The sequence below is a fragment of the Anabrus simplex genome, chromosome 3, assembly GCF_040414725.1.
Source record: "Anabrus simplex isolate iqAnaSimp1 chromosome 3, ASM4041472v1, whole genome shotgun sequence".
NCBI lineage: Eukaryota > Metazoa > Arthropoda > Insecta > Orthoptera > Tettigoniidae > Anabrus > Anabrus simplex.
In genome coordinates, this window is record NC_090267.1 from 24,472,275 (window position 1) to 24,493,641 (window position 21,367).

General features: G+C 38.7%; 1 protein-coding gene across 3 annotated transcripts in view; it reads right to left on the bottom strand.

The window, feature by feature from the left end:
• Positions 1 to 21,367, bottom strand: part of LOC136865936 (uncharacterized) — a 360,192-nt gene that overhangs the window by 236,976 nt on the left and 101,849 nt on the right. For all 3 annotated transcript variants that reach the window (XM_067142491.2, XM_067142489.2, XM_067142490.2), the window contains exon 7: positions 6,523 to 6,719. In XM_067142491.2, the coding sequence (XP_066998592.2) occupies positions 6,523 to 6,719 (197 nt within the window). The remainder of the gene's footprint in view (positions 1 to 6,522; positions 6,720 to 21,367) is intronic.

A 21,367-nucleotide genomic window follows, 5' to 3' on the forward strand; every position in this document is an offset into this window, starting at 1 on the left:
AAGGAATGAGTATACATCCTTTTCTGTCGACATAGTTAAAATGTAAAAAATCTCATTGTAGACCGTATTGGACATTAGATATGAACATTAAAACAAGAATAATAGTTAACACCACCTTTCCAATACTTATCTTTCCTATATTTAGGAAATAAACATTACAACAGGCGTTGTAAGATGGGACATGTTTCGCTTAACAGTCGTAAGCATCATCAGCCAAAAATAAATCTTAGCCTAAAGTTAGGTCAGGGTCTTGAACCTAGTGTCCTTAACATACATGGCACCCTAAGAATCAACATTTATATTTATAAAATGAAAATAGGCTTAAAACTAGTGTGAAAAAACATGGAATGTTACAACATGGCTAAGAGAAAAAACACAATCGAGTTGAGACAGAGGATAAGAACAGAAAGTAGGCTACAATGCAGAGCACGTACTTGGCATCTTATTTTTTCCGTTTTGGTCTTGAACTCCCAGCAAAAATGAAGCAGCTTCAGGCGTGATCAATCCTGTTTGAAGTGTACTACTCCATGTATGCTACAACATATGACTTCTCTCGCCCGTTCTCACGTATCTATACAAGAGTGGGATTTAATTATTTCTTCACTTAAAAGAATATAACCATCATGTTTTGTTATATATGAACATTCTTATTAACTGACTGGCAGCCATGAGTTTGATATTACACTGCCAGCTCTGTGTTGTACCTTATGTTTTTAACCTCTGGCAACACGATTACATGTTTTTTCTAACTCAGCCATGATGAACACTCATATATTTTCACTCTTGTTTTTATGTTTGAACATTCTGATTGACTGACTGGTAACAATGATATCCTAATGATTTTAATTATTTCACTACCAGCTCTGTATTGTAGCCTACTTTCTGTTCTTATCCTCTGTCTCCACTTGATTGTGTTTTTCTCTTAGCCATGTTGTAACATTCCATGTTTTTTCACACTAGTTTTAAGCCTATTTTCATTTCTATAAATATAAATGTTGATTCTTAGGGTGCCATATATGTTAAGGACACTAGGTTCAGGACCCTGACCTAACTTTAGGCTAAGATTTATTTTTGGCTGATGATGCTTACGACTGTTAAGCAAAACATGTCCCATCTTACAACGCCTGTTGTAATGTTTATTTCTTAAATATAGGAAAGATAAGTATTGGAAAGGTGGTGTTAACTACTATTCTTGTTTTAATGTTCATAGTTAAAATGGTCGAAGCAGTTTTGGAATGTAGGCAAATGCATTTTTGAACTGTAGTATGCTTATCACATTTTGAAATTTATATTGTGTTTATATGTAAACCTTAAATTACTGCAAATTACTAAATGGACTTTTGGTGAGTGACAGGTTTTTTATTTTTATTTATTGGAAGTTCAACTTGAAGAAAATCATGCGTGTCACTAAGGTGAGTGTCGAACTTTCCGAGAACTATCGGTGCACTATATAAGCGAAAATAGTTTGTAAATGCCATTATGTTATATCTGTATTATGGTGCGCAAGTTTCCGGGTGTGATCAACACCCTCCTCCCCCCCCCAGTTAATCTTATGGTAATTATTGAGCACAGTTCGATTTTCGAGGGGGGGGGGGGGGGGGGAGAAAGGATGATACCTGTGGAGAATCGGAGAATCTCTTTAAAAAAAAAAAAACACATTTGCTGGGTTGTGTAAAATACAATCTTGGATATGACCTGTACTAAGCCTCTCTCAAGGAAATGTTTACTGTATAGTGTAAAATATTATTGCGGAATATTTTATTTGTATTCCTTTTATCTAAACTTTGAAATGTAACTACTAAATTGTAAATTATTATTATTATGGTTAAGTGATATTTTGTAACGTTCTGGAAATTTTGTGACAAGAACTTTTGGAACAGAGTATGTTGACCCTTGTCGATTCTAGAAGCATGTCTTTACTAATTCTGGAAGATGGAGGATTTGCGATTGGGGTTTGCCAATGTTCTGGAATATTGTGAAAACATCGCAACTTGATAAAGAGTTTTGATTGGTGGATCTGGGTGGCGATGGGAAAGCTCCTCTGCTCTGATTGGTCACTCGGTAATCACACCAGGGCCAGCCTTGCCTTTTTAAGAGTGTGAGGTGAGAGTTCGTGGTCTTTTGTTCTCTCGTCAGTCCAGCGATCAGACGCACGTCGGCGAATCCTCGCTCCCGGGATGGGCTACCTTGGGGTAAGCACTGTTGGTTTCAGTTCCACCTTAATTTATATTTAATGTTCGCTTGTATTTCACATAGGAGTTTACCCTACTCGCTCAGACTCGCCACTCAATTCCTCAGATGCCTTAGAAAGCATGTTAACTTTCATTTAATATTGTGTTTGTATCCTGTGGTTCCTCTTAGGCTCAAAATTGTATTGTAGAAGTTGCATTATATTAAGATATCATTAGTTAACCTCTTGGCCTAAGAGGAAGCTCTCGGCAACTACATCTAATTTGTATTTTGGAAATAGTGTAACTGGATTGTTGGGATAGGTGGATTTTGTTCCGAATTTATTTGTAATGTTCATTTTGGAGAATGTTATTTCAATGTGAAAGTCAGCGCGCTCTGGTAGACCACAAAATTGCACAGACTAGCAATTGCCCGGCTAATCTGTTATTACACAATGCTATCACCAACAAAAGATTAATTTAAATTATGCATTGATCAAAAGGCGACCGGAATGGGCAGAAGACATGGCAAAGTGATTTTGTTACATGACAATGCGCCGTCTCACACAGCAAAACCAGTGAAAGACACCTTGAAATCACTTGGATGAGACATCCTTCCACACCCGCCATACTTCCCCAACAAATATTTCTGATTCCCTATGGGAATCAACATCTATATCATCTGGCGCCATCTGACTATCACCTTTTCGCATCAATGGGACACGCGCTCCCAGAGCAGCACTTCAGCAATGTCAAGGAAGTTGGAAAATGGCTCGACGAATGGCTTGCCACAAAAGATAAGCAGTTCTTCTGGCATAGTATTCATAACTTACCTGAAAGACAGGTGAAGTGTGTAGAAGCCGATGGCCAATATTTTGAAGAAACAAAAAATGAATTTCCCTTGAAAATTATGTGTTTTCTTTACCATAAAAACTGGCAAAAATGTATGCATACACATGGTAAACTAACACAAATATCTTTAAAATGCATCAATGAAATCTACTTACACAATATAATTTGTTTATGCACACGACTAATTAAAAGTTTGAAGTAACAAGTGTGTTGCTGCACATAATTATATGTACCCAAATTATTTACATTATTTACACCTTCACACACACATCTTCATTCTGATTCAACAATTAAAGTTGTGTCTTGCTTTGCTTTCTTCAGAAAGTCGATGGAATACGTGATTAATTTCCTATCTTCCAAACTGCTATACGTCGCACCAATACATTTATGGCGATGATAGGACAGGAAAGGGATAGTAGTGGAAAGGAAGCAGTCGTGGCCTTAATTAAGGTACAGCCCCAGCATTTACCTGGTGTGAAAATGGGAAACCACAGAAAAACATCTTCAGTCAAGCATTTGTTTCAATTGATCCATCATTAATTCAAACAGTTTATGGAAATGTGGGGAAGCACTCTGAAGGAGAGTATTCATCTTATCAAATGACAGGATAGTCACATGTAAAAAAGTATTAAAAACCCTGTTTAGGTCAGAGGAAAAGAACAAACGGCTTTTCTTCACGAGATGTAGTGGGATTCATGTTTCGGAGAAAAGGCGAGTCACATTTGGAAGAATATGCCATTCTTTTGGCAGAAGATGAGGAAGAAGAGGACGAGGAGGGAGAATCACATACTCTCTTCATTTGTCATCAGATATATTGTGTTGTTTGGGAATAGTAAAAAAAAAAGATAAATTGGCAGAAATATTTGGAGCACACACTACCACCTCATCCTTAAAAAATGAAAGAAGTGGATCCCACTGATCTAATAATCTGTCGGCTCCCTAGTGCTGAATGGGTAGACCTCGGTTATCTTCGAGATTCGTATTGGCAACCTTTGACGCACAAACCATGAATCGATTATGCCGCGAGACATCTGGCGTACACTTTAATACTAGTACTGTTGTTGTTTACATAGCAAAGCTAAGGGGACATTTCTGAGAATTCATGCTAGGAACAAGATTCGCATCAAGAATTGTTATATAATGTAATATGTGTGTGTGACCCAGTTGTTGGCTTAATATAATAAAGGTTTAGAAAATTCATACTGATCAATCAAACTATTGATTCAATTCAGATTTCAGTTCTATTTTGTTGGCAGAATTACCAGAACCGGACTAACTCCCTCCTTACTTCTCACCCCCGTAAAACCAAGTATCACTAAAACTTTTGCTTGCTTCACCAACTTTATTTATTTTCAATGCATACTTTAAAATTTCTGAAGACATTCTTTTCTTTTGGCACTGTTCTCCGAGTAATAGAAAATATCAACAAGAATTTCATCAATTCTAACTGGTAAAGTTGAAGCAGCTTCTAGAGCAGATAAGTTAATTAAATGGCAGCTGCAACCAGTACCAAAAATATCCTGATGAGCTTCTTTCAAAACTGATGGAATTCCAATTTTCTGTCCAATCATAACAGGAGCATTGTCCAGAACAGAATGCCATAGAGTTCTTAATTGGCACTTTATTTAATTCCAACTGCAAGAATAGCAGCTCTCCTATGTTGTGCCCTGTCGAATCCCCTTCCAATGCTGGTACAGATAATATAGTACTTATAATATTTTCTCGAGCAGCATCATAAGAAGTAACCACAAAGGAATACAACTTAGAATCAGTATTATTGCTTCCATCTGTCGACAAAGAAAATGGACTATTCTGTCCACAAGTAACAATGTCCTGTGTTGCAGTACACACCATTTTGTTTAGGAGACATGTTTTTGTGCAACCATAACCATACTTTATTGTGATTTCCGATGTAGGAAACATATTTCTCAACAAAGCTCCTGCACGATTAGCTGCACTCAGTGGAATGTTGTGTTCCATTAATAAGAAGAAAAAAAAAAAATCAAAACAACACTTGACCTTTATTACATCGTAAACATTATTTCCAGCTTTGGCAAGAAAAAAAAAAAGTTTTTCTGATTTTCTTCCTTCAAATTACCAAGATGTTTAACACACTTTACACTACCTTTTTTTTTTTTTTTTGCTAGTTGCTTTACGTCGCACCGACACATAGGTCTTATGGCGACGATGGGACAGGGAAGGGCTAAGAGTGGGAAGGAAGCGGCCGTGGCCTTAATTAAGGTACAGCCCCAGCATTTGCCTGATGTGAAAATGGGAAACTACGGAAAACCATTTTCAGGGCTGCCGACAGTGGGGTTAGAACTTACTATCTCCCGAATACTGGATACTGGCCACACTTAAGCGACTGCAGCTATCGAGCTCGGTCTTTACACGATTAGTCAGGTCGTTTTTGCCGCTGTGTGCTATGTTAATATCACAAGAGCACACTGTACAAACTGCAAATTTGTCACCTTTTCTCAATTTCAGTATACATGGGAAACTCCAAAGAACAGGTTTCCCTAAACATCTGATGATAATGTTTCTTTGTAGATTTAGTCACGATTACCGATAAAATCAACATAAGAGAAAATAAGCGACGAACGCCATTCATGTTACTCCACAACTACATAACCTCAGCTTCGCAATACGCAACAATAAATATGAAGCAAATTAACAGATGAACATAATTCACATGTTTTTTCATAACTACAACATAACCTATGCTTTGTAATTCATGGTGAAGAACAAACTATTTTTTATACAGGATGGTAAATGTTATTATCGAACAAATCAATGCAAAGAACAAGCATACCCGGCGTACTGTTATCCAAGAGACAATCTTTTTCAACACAAACAAATCAATATAGATCGACTGGGATTCAGGACACATTCTGTATTCCCAGTCGAAGACTGTGACAGTCGGATGAATATAAATCAGAGCGATGTATTGAATATTCGCTGGTCACACAGCATGTATCGGCAGCATGCGGAAGCTTGTTCTGGCACGAATTTTAAAAAGAGTATCTTAGTGCATAAAATCGTAAAATATTATAGTTCATCCGTAAAACCATTTCCGTAAATTTTAAGGACAAACCATAGAAGTTGGCAGGTATGTATATTGTATAAATACACTAAAAGTAATTCTATTTGAAGTTACATGTGTTTTTGCTAATAAGTATTGGAATTAGGAGCTGGAATAATTTACTGAAAAAATTTGAAATCATTTAAGAAAAGAGTAAGTAACCAATGTTGATAGGGAATCTGCCACCTAGGCACCAGCCCTAAATGCAGATCAGTAATGACCGACTAAATCACAAACAAGGCAAATTTCAAATTTTCAAAATGAAGAGAAAGAATTTTTCAATAACCAAGTATGCAAAATAATTACTATGATGGTGATGACGACGACGATAGAGTAAGAGGCAGCAGAGGAGGAGAGTACTGAACAGTTAATAATAAATCCACAAAACTGGTATATGTGCTTAATCTGCAAACAACTTACAATGATTTCCTGATGTGGTTTGATTGTGTTATTCGTCTGCTGAGGGACCCCAGGTTCATTGTTGTACTCTAATGTCACTGCAGTAGGCTCTGCGCTCAAATGCTGGAGAGCAGAGGTGGGGGGCTGCACACCAGCTAACTGACAGCACTGAACTGGATCCTTCATCCACTTCTCTAGCAGAGCTTCACGTGACCATTCTAATACAAAATAATGCATACACTTTAGGTAAATCAAAGCTTCCATTCATTTTGGCAATATCTGAATATGAATAATAATCCATATTACTACTGAATTTGCTAACTGCACAGAAAAAGTAGGAACATTACACCCCAATTTCACAGATGAATTTCCCAGCATATGTGCAACAAAGACCATCCCATCAACCTCTCATATATTTTTGACAAGTTACTGGCATACCAATGTATGTTTAGTCTTCAGCCCTAAGGCTGGTTGGATCCTCAACAGCTCTGCCATCAGCTGCCATACATGGCCTAGGCATCACGGAAGAGGCGTACCAGGAAAACGACGAGTGAGGTAGTGCTCTCCTCGGCATACCAATGAATTGCATTATTAGAATTGTATGAAGAAGCAGAAATATTTGACTTATACTTCACAACGCAAGTGTGATAAACTGATATAACCTGAAAACATTATTTCTTAACCCATGGGTAAATAATGCCAATATCGAGCTCAAATTATTATCATTATTATTATATTATTATAACTTGTGAGGTATGGCTATGAAGTGTTTACATCCATTTATTATTATTATTATTATTATTATTATTATTATTATTATTATTATTATTTACATAGTTATTTTATATGTACAGACGATACAATCGTGTTGTTAGTGAGGTTATGTCATGAAACAGGTGCTGTATATATACGAGTTTAGTTAATGTAAGAACATGGAATTAATAGTATATAATTTATTATTACCTGTATATAATATGTAATCCACTACAGTACTATGCAACACATTGTAATATTCAGAATAACACTAGGTAAAATGACAACTATATAGAACCTTCCTTTCAATTGTAACTATATATTAAGCACTCTAGAATTGATGATGCTTGTTGTTTTAAGGGGCCTAACATCGAACATAGTAGCCCCTGTGTATAAAGGAAAGGGTGATAGACATAAAGCTGAAAATTACAGGCCAGTAAGTTTGACATGCATTGTATGTAAGCTTTGGGAAGGCATTCTTTCTGATTATATTAGGCATGTTTGTGAAATTAATAACTGGTTCGATAGAAGGCAATTCGGTTTTAGGAAAGGTTATTCCACTGAAGCTCAACTTGTAGGATTCCAGCAAGATATAGCAGATATCTTGGATTCTGGAGGTCAAATGGACTGTATCGCGATTGACATGTCTAAAGCATTTGATAGGGTGGATCATGGGAGACTACTGGCAAAAATGAGTGCAATTGGACTAGACAAAAGAGTGACTGAATGGGTTGCTATATTTCTAGAAAATAGATCTCAGAGAGTTAGAGTAGGTGAAGCTTTGTCTGACCCTGTAATAGTTGAGAAGGGAGTTCCTCAGGGCAGTGTTATCGGACCTTTATGTTTTCTTATATATATAAATGATATGAGTAAAGGAGTGGAATCGGAGGTAAGGCTTTTTGCGGATGATGTTATTCTCTATAGAGTGATAAATAAGTTACAAGATTGTGAGCAACTGCAACGTGACCTCGAAAATATTGTGAGATGGACAGCAGGCAATGGTATGTTGATAAACGGGGCTAAAAGTCAGGTTGTGAGTTTTACAAATAGGAAAAGTTCTCTCAGTTTTAATTACTGCGTTGATGGGGTGAAAGTTCCTTTTGGGGATCATTGTAAGTATCCAGGTGTTAATATAAGGAAAGATCTTCACTGGGGTAATCACATAAATGGGATTGGAAATAAAGGGTACCAATCTCTGCACATGGTTATGAGGGTGTTTAGGGGTTGTAGTAAGGATGTAAAGGAGAGTGCATATAAGTCTCTGGTAAGACCCCAACTAGAGTATGGTTCCAGTGTATGGGACCCTCACCAGGATTACCTGATTCAAGAACTGGAAAAAATCCAAAGAAAAGCAGCTCGATTTGTTCTGGGTGATTTCCGACAAAAGAGTAGCATTACAAAAATGTTGCAATGTTTGGGTTGGAAAGAATTGAGAGAAAGAAGAAGAGCTGCTCGACTAAGTGGTATGTTCCGAGCTGTCAGCGGAGAGATGGCGTGGAATGACATTAGTAGACGAATAGGTTTGAATGGCGTCTATAAAAGTAGGAAAGATCACAATATGAAGATAAAGTTGGAATTCAAGAGGACAAACTGGGGAAAATATTCATTTATAGGAAGGGGAGTTAGGGATTGGAATAACTTACCAAGGGAGATGTTCAATAAATTTCCAATTTCTTTGAAATCATTTCGGAAAAGGCTAGGAAAGCAACAGATAGGGAATCTGCCACCTGGGCGACTGCCCTAAATGCAGATCAGTATTGATTGATTGATTGATTGATTGATTGAAGGTCATCAGCCCCACTCTAGAATTTACTAGAAGATACGTTGTGACATATCCTTCTAGAAACCTGGCTAGGCAACACATATAAGGAAGCGGCCTTGATGGTGTAGTTGAGTTATTGGTTAGTTGGAGTTGTTTAGTTGACTGTGCAAACTATCGAACGATAGCCCTCATCTCCCATGCCAGTAAAATCATGCTCACGGTGCTGAACGAGAGGTGAAGACCTTACTTCCACAAATCTCAGAGGAACAAACCGGGTTTGTTCCAGGCAAAGGAACTCGTGAGCAGATCCTAAACATCCGGCAACTCATAGAGAAGACAAGGGAGTACAATATCAAGATGTTCCTGTGCTTTGTGGACTACAAGAAAGCCTTCGACAAGGTGAAATGGTCAAAGCTCTGGGCTATACTCATTGAGATGGGGACGCAGAGACATTTAGTGTACCTGATTAAACAACTGTAATCTTCAAACACTGCGACAGTGAGAGTTAATGGCGACTTTTCAGACATTTTTTCTACTAGTGCTGGAGTACGACAAGGTTGCATTCCTTCCCCTCCTCCTATTTAATTTATACAGCGAGTACATTATGAGGGAGATTCTCGACGACTGGAGTGACGGCATCACAAAATCAAATCAAATCAAAATCTCTTTATTTCCAAATGAGGTGTCTACCTCGGTGGCAAATGGTACACTAAAATACATTATTGTCAAGCAATAAATATTAAATTAACAAGAAGAAAATTTTCCTATGATACAATATTATACAATTTACGCTAACAATTTTTTCTATTAAACACACAGCTCATCCTTAATAAATTTATATTGTTTACAAAATTCTACTTATAATATCTCCTGTACTACTTACAAATATAGTCAACTGATATACAGTATGTGGAATTACTTCAAATGATACTATATAACTGGTATAAGATTACACTTTACATTGCATTTATTTATTTATTTATTTATTTATTTATTTATTTATTTATTTATTTATTTATTTATTTATTTATTTATTTATTTATCTTACCCATTCTGGAACCTAAGTAGCATAATGACCTGCTGCATCTTAACCAGAGCCCCTTTTGCCACCACTTTTCAGAGTTCCTGAAGGGCCTTCACAGTTACCGTAGCAGTCCCAAGGCCCTCGAAGTCCCCACTGTACTTCAACCCTACAGGCAGTCCCCTACTTTGGCTGTCCAAACTCCTTAGACCAGGGGATGGAATTAATTTATTCACACACATTTTTTTATTTACAACAACCTGCACTGGTCGAATGCCCTCTATCACTTCATTTATTTTCTCTGTTGCTGTTTATTCTCTTCTTGAATATCTGTACAGATTTTTGAAAAGGATCAAACACTACCCCTGGTAAACTGTTCGACTCCTTCACACCCTTCCCAATGAATGAAAATTTACCCCCAATCGCTTCTGCTAAAATTCCTTCTAATTTTATATTTGTGGTCTGTCCTGCCGATATAATTATTTTCCAACTGAAGTCTCTCACGGATATCGCTCATGCTGCTTCTCTTGTATAGGCTCTATTTAATCCTATAAGACTAGTTTTCTCCCTTCTCTTACTTAAAGTTTCCCACCCAAGTTCCTTTAACATTTCTGATACACTACTCTTTCTCCTGAAATCCCCTGTTACAAATCTTGCTGCTTTCCTCTGCACACTATTTCTTTTATTAGGTATTCTTGGTGAAGATCCCAAACACTGTTTGCATATTCCAATAATGGACGAACCATACTTAAGTAACTTTTTTCTTTTAATTCTTTATTGCATCCTTTAAGTAGCCTCATTATGATATGTAACGATCTGTATGCTTTCCCAACAATGTCATCAACATGACCCTTCCAGTGCAAATTACTTTCAAATCTCACACCTAAGTATTTACACTTGCCATCTTTTGGGATAATTACCTCATCCAAAGTATATTCAAATTCAGTTTTAAAGCTCCTGTTTGTAAAAGTTGTAACAGTTGATTTGCCTCCATTAACCTACACATTATTTTCTTCAACCAATTGTTGGATACTTTCAAGATCCCTTTGTAATTCTGAACAATTCTCAATGTTATTTATTTCCCTATGAACAATTATGTCATCTGCATACAATCTTATTTTTGATGTTATATTGTTCCCTAAATCATTTGTGTATATTAAGAAAAGTAACGAACCGATTATACTACGCTGTGCAATTCCCTTCCAAACTTTCTCTTCCTGCGATACATTATTTCCTACTTTGACTTTCTGAACCCTTGAATTTAGAAATGTTTTTATCCAACGTGTAACCCTTACGTCCCATCCTATTTCCCCCGATTTCTTTAATAATATTCCATGTTCCACTCTATCATAGGCTTTGGAAAGATCTATGGCTATGCAATCTAACTGACCTCTTGAATCCAATTGATCTGATATGTCCTGCTGAAATCCCACCAGTTGTGCCTCACAAGAAAATTTCTTTCTAAATCCATACTGGCTCCCCATGAACCTTTTTCTTATCATCACATATCCCTCTGATGTACTTCGATATTAAACTCTCCAGTATTTTATGAACTATACTGGTCAGGCTGATTGGTCTGTAGTTCTCTGGTTTCCTTTTATCACCCTTTCCTTTATAAATTGGTATGATTATAGATTCCTTCCATTCATTTGGTATTACACTATTATTTATGACATAGTCAAAGAGAAATTTTAAATAAGGCACTATGTACCACCCCATTGTCTTTAATACCTCCCCAGTAATTTGATCACTTCCTGCTGCTTTTCCTTGCTGAAGCAGTTGGATTTCTCTGAAAATATCTTTATTTGTGAATGAGAAGCTTCTTGTTTCCCTCTGTCTCTCCCTCTCTATCTTCTGTTTTGGTTTCCAACTCCTGACAATCATCTACTGAATCTCTGAATTCCCTACTAAATAGGTTTGGTTTTTCAGTATCTGTTAAATAGTGTTCACCCCCTTCTCCCACCATTGTAGGAATTTGGATTCCTTTTCCTTTTTGATTCCTGACATATGAATACAGCTTTTTCCATTTCCCTTTATGGTCATTACATTCTTCAAGTAAGCCATTCATATAATTCCCTTTTGCTTCCTTTTTCACTCTATTCAGTTCCCTCATTAGCTGTTTTCTAGTTTCTCTGCTCTTCCTACACTCTTTGATTTTCCTGTTTACTATTCTATATTTTCTTTTTAATTTCCTTATTTCCCTTGTATAATAAACAGGGTCTGAGGTCATTTTACCCTTCTTAACAGGTACAAATCTCTTCTCTCCTTCCCAAATGATTCCTTTAAATTTAGCCCAAAGTGTATCCACATTACTCCCTTCACTTATCCAACAACTGAATTGTGATTTAAGGTAAGTGCCAAATTCATCAATTTTAGTTTTTCTGTACAATTTCTTGTCTTGTGTAACCCTCTTATTAAGCCTTTTTGGTACGAGTCCTACATCCATTATTACAGCGTTATGGTCTCCTATTCCTTCAATTACCTCAGTTTTATTAACAATTTCCCATGGTTTAACCAAGAATACATCTAGTAAGTTATTGAGACGAGTCGGTTCTTGTACTACTTGTGTAAATCCTCCCTCCCAAATTAACTTATTTGCCAGTTTTTGTTCATGGGCTTCACTTGCAGTTCCATTCCATTCAATTTCAGGCAAATTTAAATCTCCCCCAATTATTACCATATCATTATTGTTTTTATGAGTATTATCTATTATTTTCTCAAATATTTCCATGTCTCTCTCCTCTCTTCCAGGCATGTATGTTCCTATAATTCCCACCTCCTTCATATTATCACAAACTAATTTTATCCCTAATATTTCATCCCTTTCATCGGAAAACCATTCATGTGAACAATAAGTTTCCTCCACCAGAATAAGCACCCCCCCCCCACCCTTTTTATCTCCTCGGTCTCTACGATAGACTGTGTACCCTTCTGGAAATACTTCTCTATTACCCACCCCTTCTCTCAACGACGATTCCACTCCTATCACATCAGTCCCATAAGATTCCATCAATGTACCAAATTTTAATTGTTTATTTACTACACTTTGACAGTTTACCAAGAGCAATCTCAGACCCCCTTCCTCCCTAAAACTTGACTGTTGCAATTGGGTAACTTGAAATTCCTTACTTTCCTGAGTTTCATTTTCTAGTTGACTGAGCCAGCTTGAAGTACAGCTTTTACTAGTTTTCTACTAGTTTTCCTGGTCAGTATTATAACTCAAGGGAGTTGCCTGTTTTACAGTACATATCTTAAGATTAATAAAATCTAGAACAATATTTGCTATCTTTTGTTTACCTGAATTGTTTAGATGGAGGCCATGGTTTGTATAATAGCATCTCTCAAAACTGCTGCATTCAATAACCTGAGTATTCCAAAAATGTTTACAAATTTTAACAATATCTGTATTGACCTTGTCCACTTCAATGTTCACACAAGAGTCTCTACTTAAATCATGCCTGTGGGGCACGTTCACTACAAAGACGTTAGTGTGGGTCAGCTTCCCTAGTTTAAGTTGTGATCTTACATTCTTTATTTTCCTTCCTTCACCTCAAAAAAAAAAAAAAAAAAAAAATCCTTTGATCCTTACCTACCTTCGTTTCTCTCTTCAGCTAAATAAATAAAAAATCCTTTGATCCTTACCTACCTTCGTTTCTCTCTTCAGATAAAAAAAAATTAAAAAAATAAATAAAAAAAAAAAATTCCATTGATCCTTACCTACCTCCGTTTCACTCTTCAGCTAAAAAAAAAAAACCTCAGACCTTTATTTTCCTTCCTTCACCTCCTTAAAAAAAAAAAAAAATTCCTTTGATCCTTACCTACCTCCGTTTCTCTCTTCAGCTAAAAAATAAAATATAAAAAATAATAAAAAATAAAAAATATAAAAAAAAATTATATATTCTTCTCCTGCCTTCATTTTTCTTCCCTCACCTCCTCAAAATTTCCTTTGATCCTTTCCTACCTCCGTTTCTCTCTTCAGCTCATCACATCACGCTTGAGTTTTCCTTTTGACATATTTAAAAAAAAAAAATAATTAAAAAAAAAATCTTACTGTCTTTTATTCAGAATCAAATTTATGGTCCGCATTGAACTGCGAATTTATTTCCACCTTTATTTAACTCCATATATGTTGCTCTACCTCGTGAAACATCCATCGTCCTTCAAGATTCCAGAAGCAGAAGAGCTTTCTCCTAGCATCATACTTCGCATCGTCTATTAATTCTGGTTTATGAACATCTTGAGAAGACTATGTTACGATTCTTTATTTTCAATCGATCTCTGAATGAACAACATTATCGCTTAAGAACCAAGTTTTTTCGATTTCCATTTCCACAATTTATACAACGCACGGGACTTTTTTAAGGATTTCTATTTTTTAACATAATATAATGCTTCTCTGGTTTCCTAAGCCTCCACACGCAACTATTGCCATGTTCAAAAAAAACTGAAGAGCCTTCCAACATCCATGTATTTTGACGTCTATCAATACCTTATAAAACAAGACGTAAATTTCTTCGATTATACAACAGCTAAGAAGAAGCCAGCATTCAACCTACTGTTCTTCTTTATTGCATCATTTAGTGCACAGTGGTCTTTTATAATATACGGCGCACCGAACTTTACATAAATTCCGCTCAGTGCTTCGTCAATTTGGATGAGTTATTATTTTTCATATATCTCTACTCAACTTCCCACTTGGTATGTACCTTTAAAGAGACTGTACTTGTGTTTACATTGTTTATGTTTTCTTCGATCTTTGACTTACTTCAGGCTGATGATGACCTATTACTAGGTCGAAACTAGTCCCTATGTAATTTTCATTTTGTATTGAAAAGGTGGACCAATAATAATATATTATTTTACTCTATTGTAATCTTACATTCTTGGCGTTGTCGTGAGCTACATCGTTCGTCCCACCGATGATAAGCACTGCACCGCCGCTCCCGAAGTTCCTAGTTGCTTCTTATACGTTTTCCAGGACACTGCTGATAGAAGCTCCTGGATATATTTCTCCAGTTGCTGCTATATTCTCGTCGTTTATCACTCCCGCAAGTCCCCTTCCTTGGCTATTACCAAATACAGCTACCTTTGTTGATTTAGGCCTAACTGGGTCTTGAATCTGAAATCTAGGCCTAAATTTTAACCTCGGCACGGCAACGGCAGCGGATCGCGATGATTTGGTTTCACGCGCGTGATCACTTTCTTCCAGAATTCAATTATTTAGGGCAGAAACCTATTTCTGATGTTTATTTCCAGAAATTCAGTTGTAGATTTCTTCTTAGCCGGCCATCCATGAACTACTTGACACCACGTGCTCGAGTTTGTTACTGGTACCGGTATATCACTCAAAGAATGGTCAGTCCCAAATTTTAGCGATCGCAGTCTTTCTTTTAAATCTTGATTTTCAACTTTAAGAGCCTCATTGTCCTTTTGTAGAATGTTTATAATTTCTAATGCACTTTTGTATTCCTCATCGATTGTTTTCGGTGCTTCACTGTCAACGCCGTCGCCAACTACAACATTCCGAACACACTGCTCACAAATCCAGTCAACATTTTCATTAGTTTTTACGTCTCTAGGAAAATTTCTGCACTTATAATGCCACTATTGATCACATGAATCACACAACATTCCATTTTTCACTAATCTTCGACATTTTCCGCACTTTTCGTCACATTTTAAGGTTAATTTACTCGGAGGATAAAATACTACATAGTCATTACAAGGCGCCATTTTGAAGAAAAAAAACGTATAACCGGTAAATAACTGCAAATAAAATCTGTGTACGCAAGTTACAGCATTTTGTGTGCGTCTTTGTGGCAAGACAACATTGGCGACCATGGACAGGATGTAAGAATATATGAGTGAATGCGAGTGTAGTGCGAAATAGAACAAAATGCAAGTGATACGAGAAAAGATGCCTGTTCAACAACTCAAAGATGAACTCGGCAAGAGAAATCTTCTGATGAACAGCAAGAAGAAATCGCTGCAGACGCAGCTGCGGGAAGATCTCGCTGAAAAAGGAGAAGATACCGAAAAGTTTTTCATCGAGGTCGACAAAGATTCGGAGTCAGAAGATGAAGTAAATATTCCAAAAATGTGTTCTAATTTAATGACCATTGACAAAATCTCAGATGTTGATTCACGGGTTAGTTCCAACTTAACAGATCACATTTCTAAAGTAAATGACAACATTTCAGATGAAATATCTCAAGCTAATACAGTTTTAACTAGACAAATAGCACAAGTATACGTGCAGGTTTACAAAGTTGAACAGCGTCTAGAATCGAAATTTTCAACTGTAGACGACAAAATTTCATCGCAAATTAGCAAAGTCACCAATCAATTAAAGCAGCAGATATCGAACAACAGGTCAAAACTGGGACAGGTTGAACAGATCAATAGTACGGTAAGCCAGCTGGAAGGGGATATCTTGAACCTCAAGGAGGTTAGGTGGAAATCCAGGTTTCCAGCATAAAGCAACAGGTTGAGGGGATAATTTCTACCGTGGAGGGAAATTTTGAACGCCGTATCTCTGCCGTCAAGGGAAATCTTGGGAGCCATATTTCTGTTGTTGAAGAAAGGTTAGAAAACCTGTTTCCGGCCATCAAGGGAGATGTGCAGAATATAAGGGAAAACATCCTTCACGCAGTAGAAGATAGATTAACTCAAACAGGTCGTACCGACACACTTCTAAACCCCTCGAACCTAACCAGCACTACAGGACACCTAGACCCGAAGGTGATTCAAGAGAGCCTTCCGGAATACCACGAGCGACTGGAAGAGAACCCGACTAGCTATGTCGAAGGATCGGTCAGTCTATTATGAAGGACTAATCTACCGGAGGACATTATCGTGCACCTCATCACACCGCAAATAAAGGGGCAAGCCACTAACTGGTGGAATAACTTTAAGGGCTTAAATTTAAACTGGAGGGAATTCCTCGCTAGGTTTAATTCAGAAAGGAGTGAAGAGCTCAGAGAAAAGGAAGCTACTAACTGAGGCACAACCCACTGGCATGAGAGCTAGCGCCTTCGTCCTACAGAAGTACCTACTCCTCAAGCGTCTGCACTCGCAAGGAAGCGAGAGCTAGATCTTACCAGACATCACAGAGCTGCTCCACAATAAGATTCGACGCCTAGTGAAAGTATCACAACCGAGATCCTTTGTTGATCTACGTAGAATCATCACCCAGTTGGAGGAGGAACACAAGAGCAAAGCTACTTAAGAGACCAGCTCGGTTAGAATGTGCTACCAGTGTGGAAGAAAGGGACACCTGAAGAACAAGTGCCCAGCCTTGACATAGGATAACTAGGTCCGGCCCATTCTGGATTGAGGGGGGATGGGACCGGGAACAGGAATGCGCCTGGTGAAGTAGGAGGGATTGATCAGATTGTGAGTAAATAGGCCAACCCTGCCCAGCTAACATCTTAAGGATAGGCAACGAGATTTTTTCAGCCATACTCGACAGCCAAGCAAGCCATTCATTTGTCAACAGGACTGTCACCAGATTACTACCGCCTATGAAGTCTCGGAAGGCTAGTGGAAGCAGCAGACAGAGTAAACTATTCCATACAAGGACAGACTAACCTAACCGTTAAATGCATGAACGTGCCTATTGTAACTGACGTTGCAGTGATTCAGAAACTGATACCTGATATCGTATTAGGTCATGACTGGGAAGGATGCAGAAGTCGACGTAGACCTGGGTGATATCCAATTAACGCATCTTCAACCAAGTGAAGAAGAGGAGTTGAGACGCGCCTTAAAGGACTTTCCGGAAGTCATCACCAAAAAAATAGGACGGACTGCCACGGTAACGCACACCAGTGAATGCAGTACTTCCTCACCCATCAAGCAAGGCCCATATCCAATCAATCCAGATAAGCGCAACTTCGTCATTCAGAAGATTCAAGACATGGAAGGGCAAGGTCTCATCGAACCCTCTACATCCTGTTGGGCTTCTCTAGACCTATCGTCCTACTGAAAAAAAAAGAATGGGGAGTATCGACTGTGTGGACTTCCGCAAGTTGAACGAGAAGACCGTTAGTGACGCCTACCCCATGCCTGAATTGAAAGACTCGCTGAAACAAGCAAGTGGATCCAGGATTTTCAACACGCTGGATCTCAACTCCGGATACTGGCAAGTGGAGGTCGCGGAAATTTCTAGACCACTGACCACCTTTATGACATTGAGAGGATTGTACCAGTTTGGATTGAAGAATGTTCCTGTCACCTTCATGAGACTGATGGATAAGTTGGAGATTTCTGCCAAGTATATCTTGACGACATTTTAATTCACAGTAAGAATTTTCAAGAACACCTTGTACATTTGAGGAAAGTACTGGAACAACTGAAGATTCATGAACTTGCCAACTGGAGAAGTGCCACTTCGCCCAGTCCCGCGTAGAATATCCTGGCCATCTCCTAACATCTGAAGGCTTAGGAAGACAACGGGAGAACAATCGAGCTATCGAGAAGTTGAATGCCCACAGACCAAGCGACAAGTACGTCAGTTCGTTGGCTTGTGTGGATGGTATAGCAGCTTCGTGTCACACTTTGAAGAGAAAGCAATACCATTCATTGATCTATTCCATAACCACCGCCCGTTCGGGTAGACCAGCAAGGAAGAGGGAGCCTTCCAAGCCATTAAGGCTGCGATATGCAACGCTTCCTGTCTAGCCCATCCCAACCCTCAACGGAAGGTGAGTCTGCATACGAATGCCAGCGATTCCGACTTAGGAACAGTGTTAATCCAGGAGAGGAGTGTTCAGCAGAAGGGACATTGAGTAGCCAGCAGAAAGCTATCTCCCACCAAACAAAACTACTGCACTGCCGAGAAGGAAGCTTTAGCCGTGGTGTGGGCCATGGGCAAATACAGAGGCTACTTGGAGGGAAGGAAGTTCCAGCTCTACTCCGATAACACCCCTCTGAAATTGTTGAACTCTGTCTCTTGCTCAAAATCTAAATTGATACAATAAGCTCTGTTAATCGCAGAATTTGATTTCTGTGTGTGTGTCACGTCCCAGGACCGACGAATATAGGTGCAGACAGTTTATCTAGGCACACGGCGATGGAACCTGAAGCTAGGAGCACCACTGTCGAGAGGGAGTTCCCACGAAAACACCAGAGTGAGCCTCAGGAAACTGTCCTTATAACCATCAAGAAGAAACTTGATGTGGGAGTAATCAAACAGTGGCAAGAACAAGACAAGCCCTGTAGGATCATGACACAGCGGATTAGGACACAGAACACTGATAGTCGACTCGTCCCAAGGGAATTAAAGATGTGCTACAAGAACTTTCGGGTTGACGGACGACTCTATGTACAGATCGCACCACTCCAACGCGCCTGCAATAGTGATGATCCCTAGACAGCACACAATGGACATCCTCGAGAAGCTCCACGACAGCACTGAAGACGGACATCCAGGAGGTGAAGAGACATACCAGTCCATTCAATGACGATTCTTCTGGGTCAACATGCGGAAAGACATCCTGGACTATGTGAAGGGGTGCTACATCCGTGCCTGCACCAAGGCGAGCAACAGGAAGGCAGATTCCAGTCAATGAGGAAGACTGCCGCAACGCTCATGGGAGGTCATAGCCATGGACTTAATGGGTCCTTTCCCTGTGACACCATGGGGTTAAACAGGACTCCTAATAATCACCAACCTTTTCACAAGATGGATTGAGGCCTTTCCAATACAAGAAGCCACGACGGGACGCATCATCAGCCTTCTACAAGATGAGGTATTCAGCCACTATGGTTATCCACAGTGCATTCTGTCAGACAACGGGAGTCAGTTCACGTCAAGGAAGTGGCAGCAAATGATGACAGAATGGGGTGTAGAGCACCCCTATCTACAACCCAAGGGCCAATCCAACAAAACGACGATGCTATGGGTCCACCTAATAGACAAGGAACATCGACTGTGGGACTGTCAGATGCCACAGTCACTCTTTGCCCTGTGACGACGCATCAACCGTGTCACTGGCTATTTCCCAGCAGAGCTGTTTCTTGGTTGACAACTACACGGCACTGGGGATTGGGAGATTCATCCACCACCCTCTTTTGGTCAAGATGATGCTGCTGTTTCCCTACCAGAGTGGCAGCAGCAGCAGTAGGACATCGAGAAGAAGCAAGTTTTGGCCAAGAGGAGATCCCTTACCCAGGCCAAGGCTCAAGATGTCGAAGAGACCCAGATCTTCCTACCAGGCCAACAAGTACTGCGATGTAACCACCCAGTCAGTAATAACATTGGAGGGTTCACGCAGGTTTCGCACCTAAGTGGGCTGGTCCCGTCGAGGTGGATAAGCAACTGGGCCATGGGGTCTACTCGCTGAAGACCAACCCTCCTGTCAAGGTCCATGCATCGGAGTTGGGGCGAGTCACCCAACCGCTGCACATACAAAGCAAGCCTGGTCCTACCACGGGTCCACCTGGAGGAGAGGCTAATAACATAGCACAATCTTGTCATGAGGAGAATGCATCAACTATCATCGAGGAAGAGGCTGGCAGCGAGGCAACCCTGACCCCCAACACGGCACAATTTAGTCGAAAATAGGAAAGCACATACAGCGACATTGAGGTGAAAAGAAGATACAATCTATGACCAAGGTAAAGTCGACAAGTGTGATAGACTGTAGGAAGTGTTTCAAGTTACACGGGCAATACTGACGCAAGTGTGATAAACTGATATAACTTGAAAACAATATTCTTTAACCCATAGGTAAATAATGCCAATATCGGGCTTGAATTATTCTTATTTTTTTATGATTGTGATTATTATTATTATTATTATTATTATTATTATTATTATTATTATTATTATTATTATTATTATTATTATATGACTTGTGAGGTATGGCTATGAAGTGTTTGCATCCATTTAGTATTAGTATTGTTGTTATTATTATTTACGTAGTTAAGTTATATGTACGGACGATACAATTACTTTGTTTGTGAGGTTATGTCATAAAACATGTGCTGTATATATATGAATTTAGTTAATGTAAGAACCTGTAATAAATAGTATATAATTTATTATTACCTGTATATATGATGTGTAATCCACTACAATATTACGCAATACATTGTAATATCCAGAACAACACTACGTAAGACGAGAACTATACAGAACTTTCCTTCCAATTGTAACTATGTATTAAGCACTCTAGAATTTACTAGAAGATATGTTGTGACATATCCTTCTAGAAGCCTGGCCAAGCAACATATATAAGGAAGCGGTCTTGATGGTGTAGTTGAGTTATTGGTTAGCTGGAGTTGTTTTTGTGAACACAGACATACTAATGTAAGCAGTCAGCAAT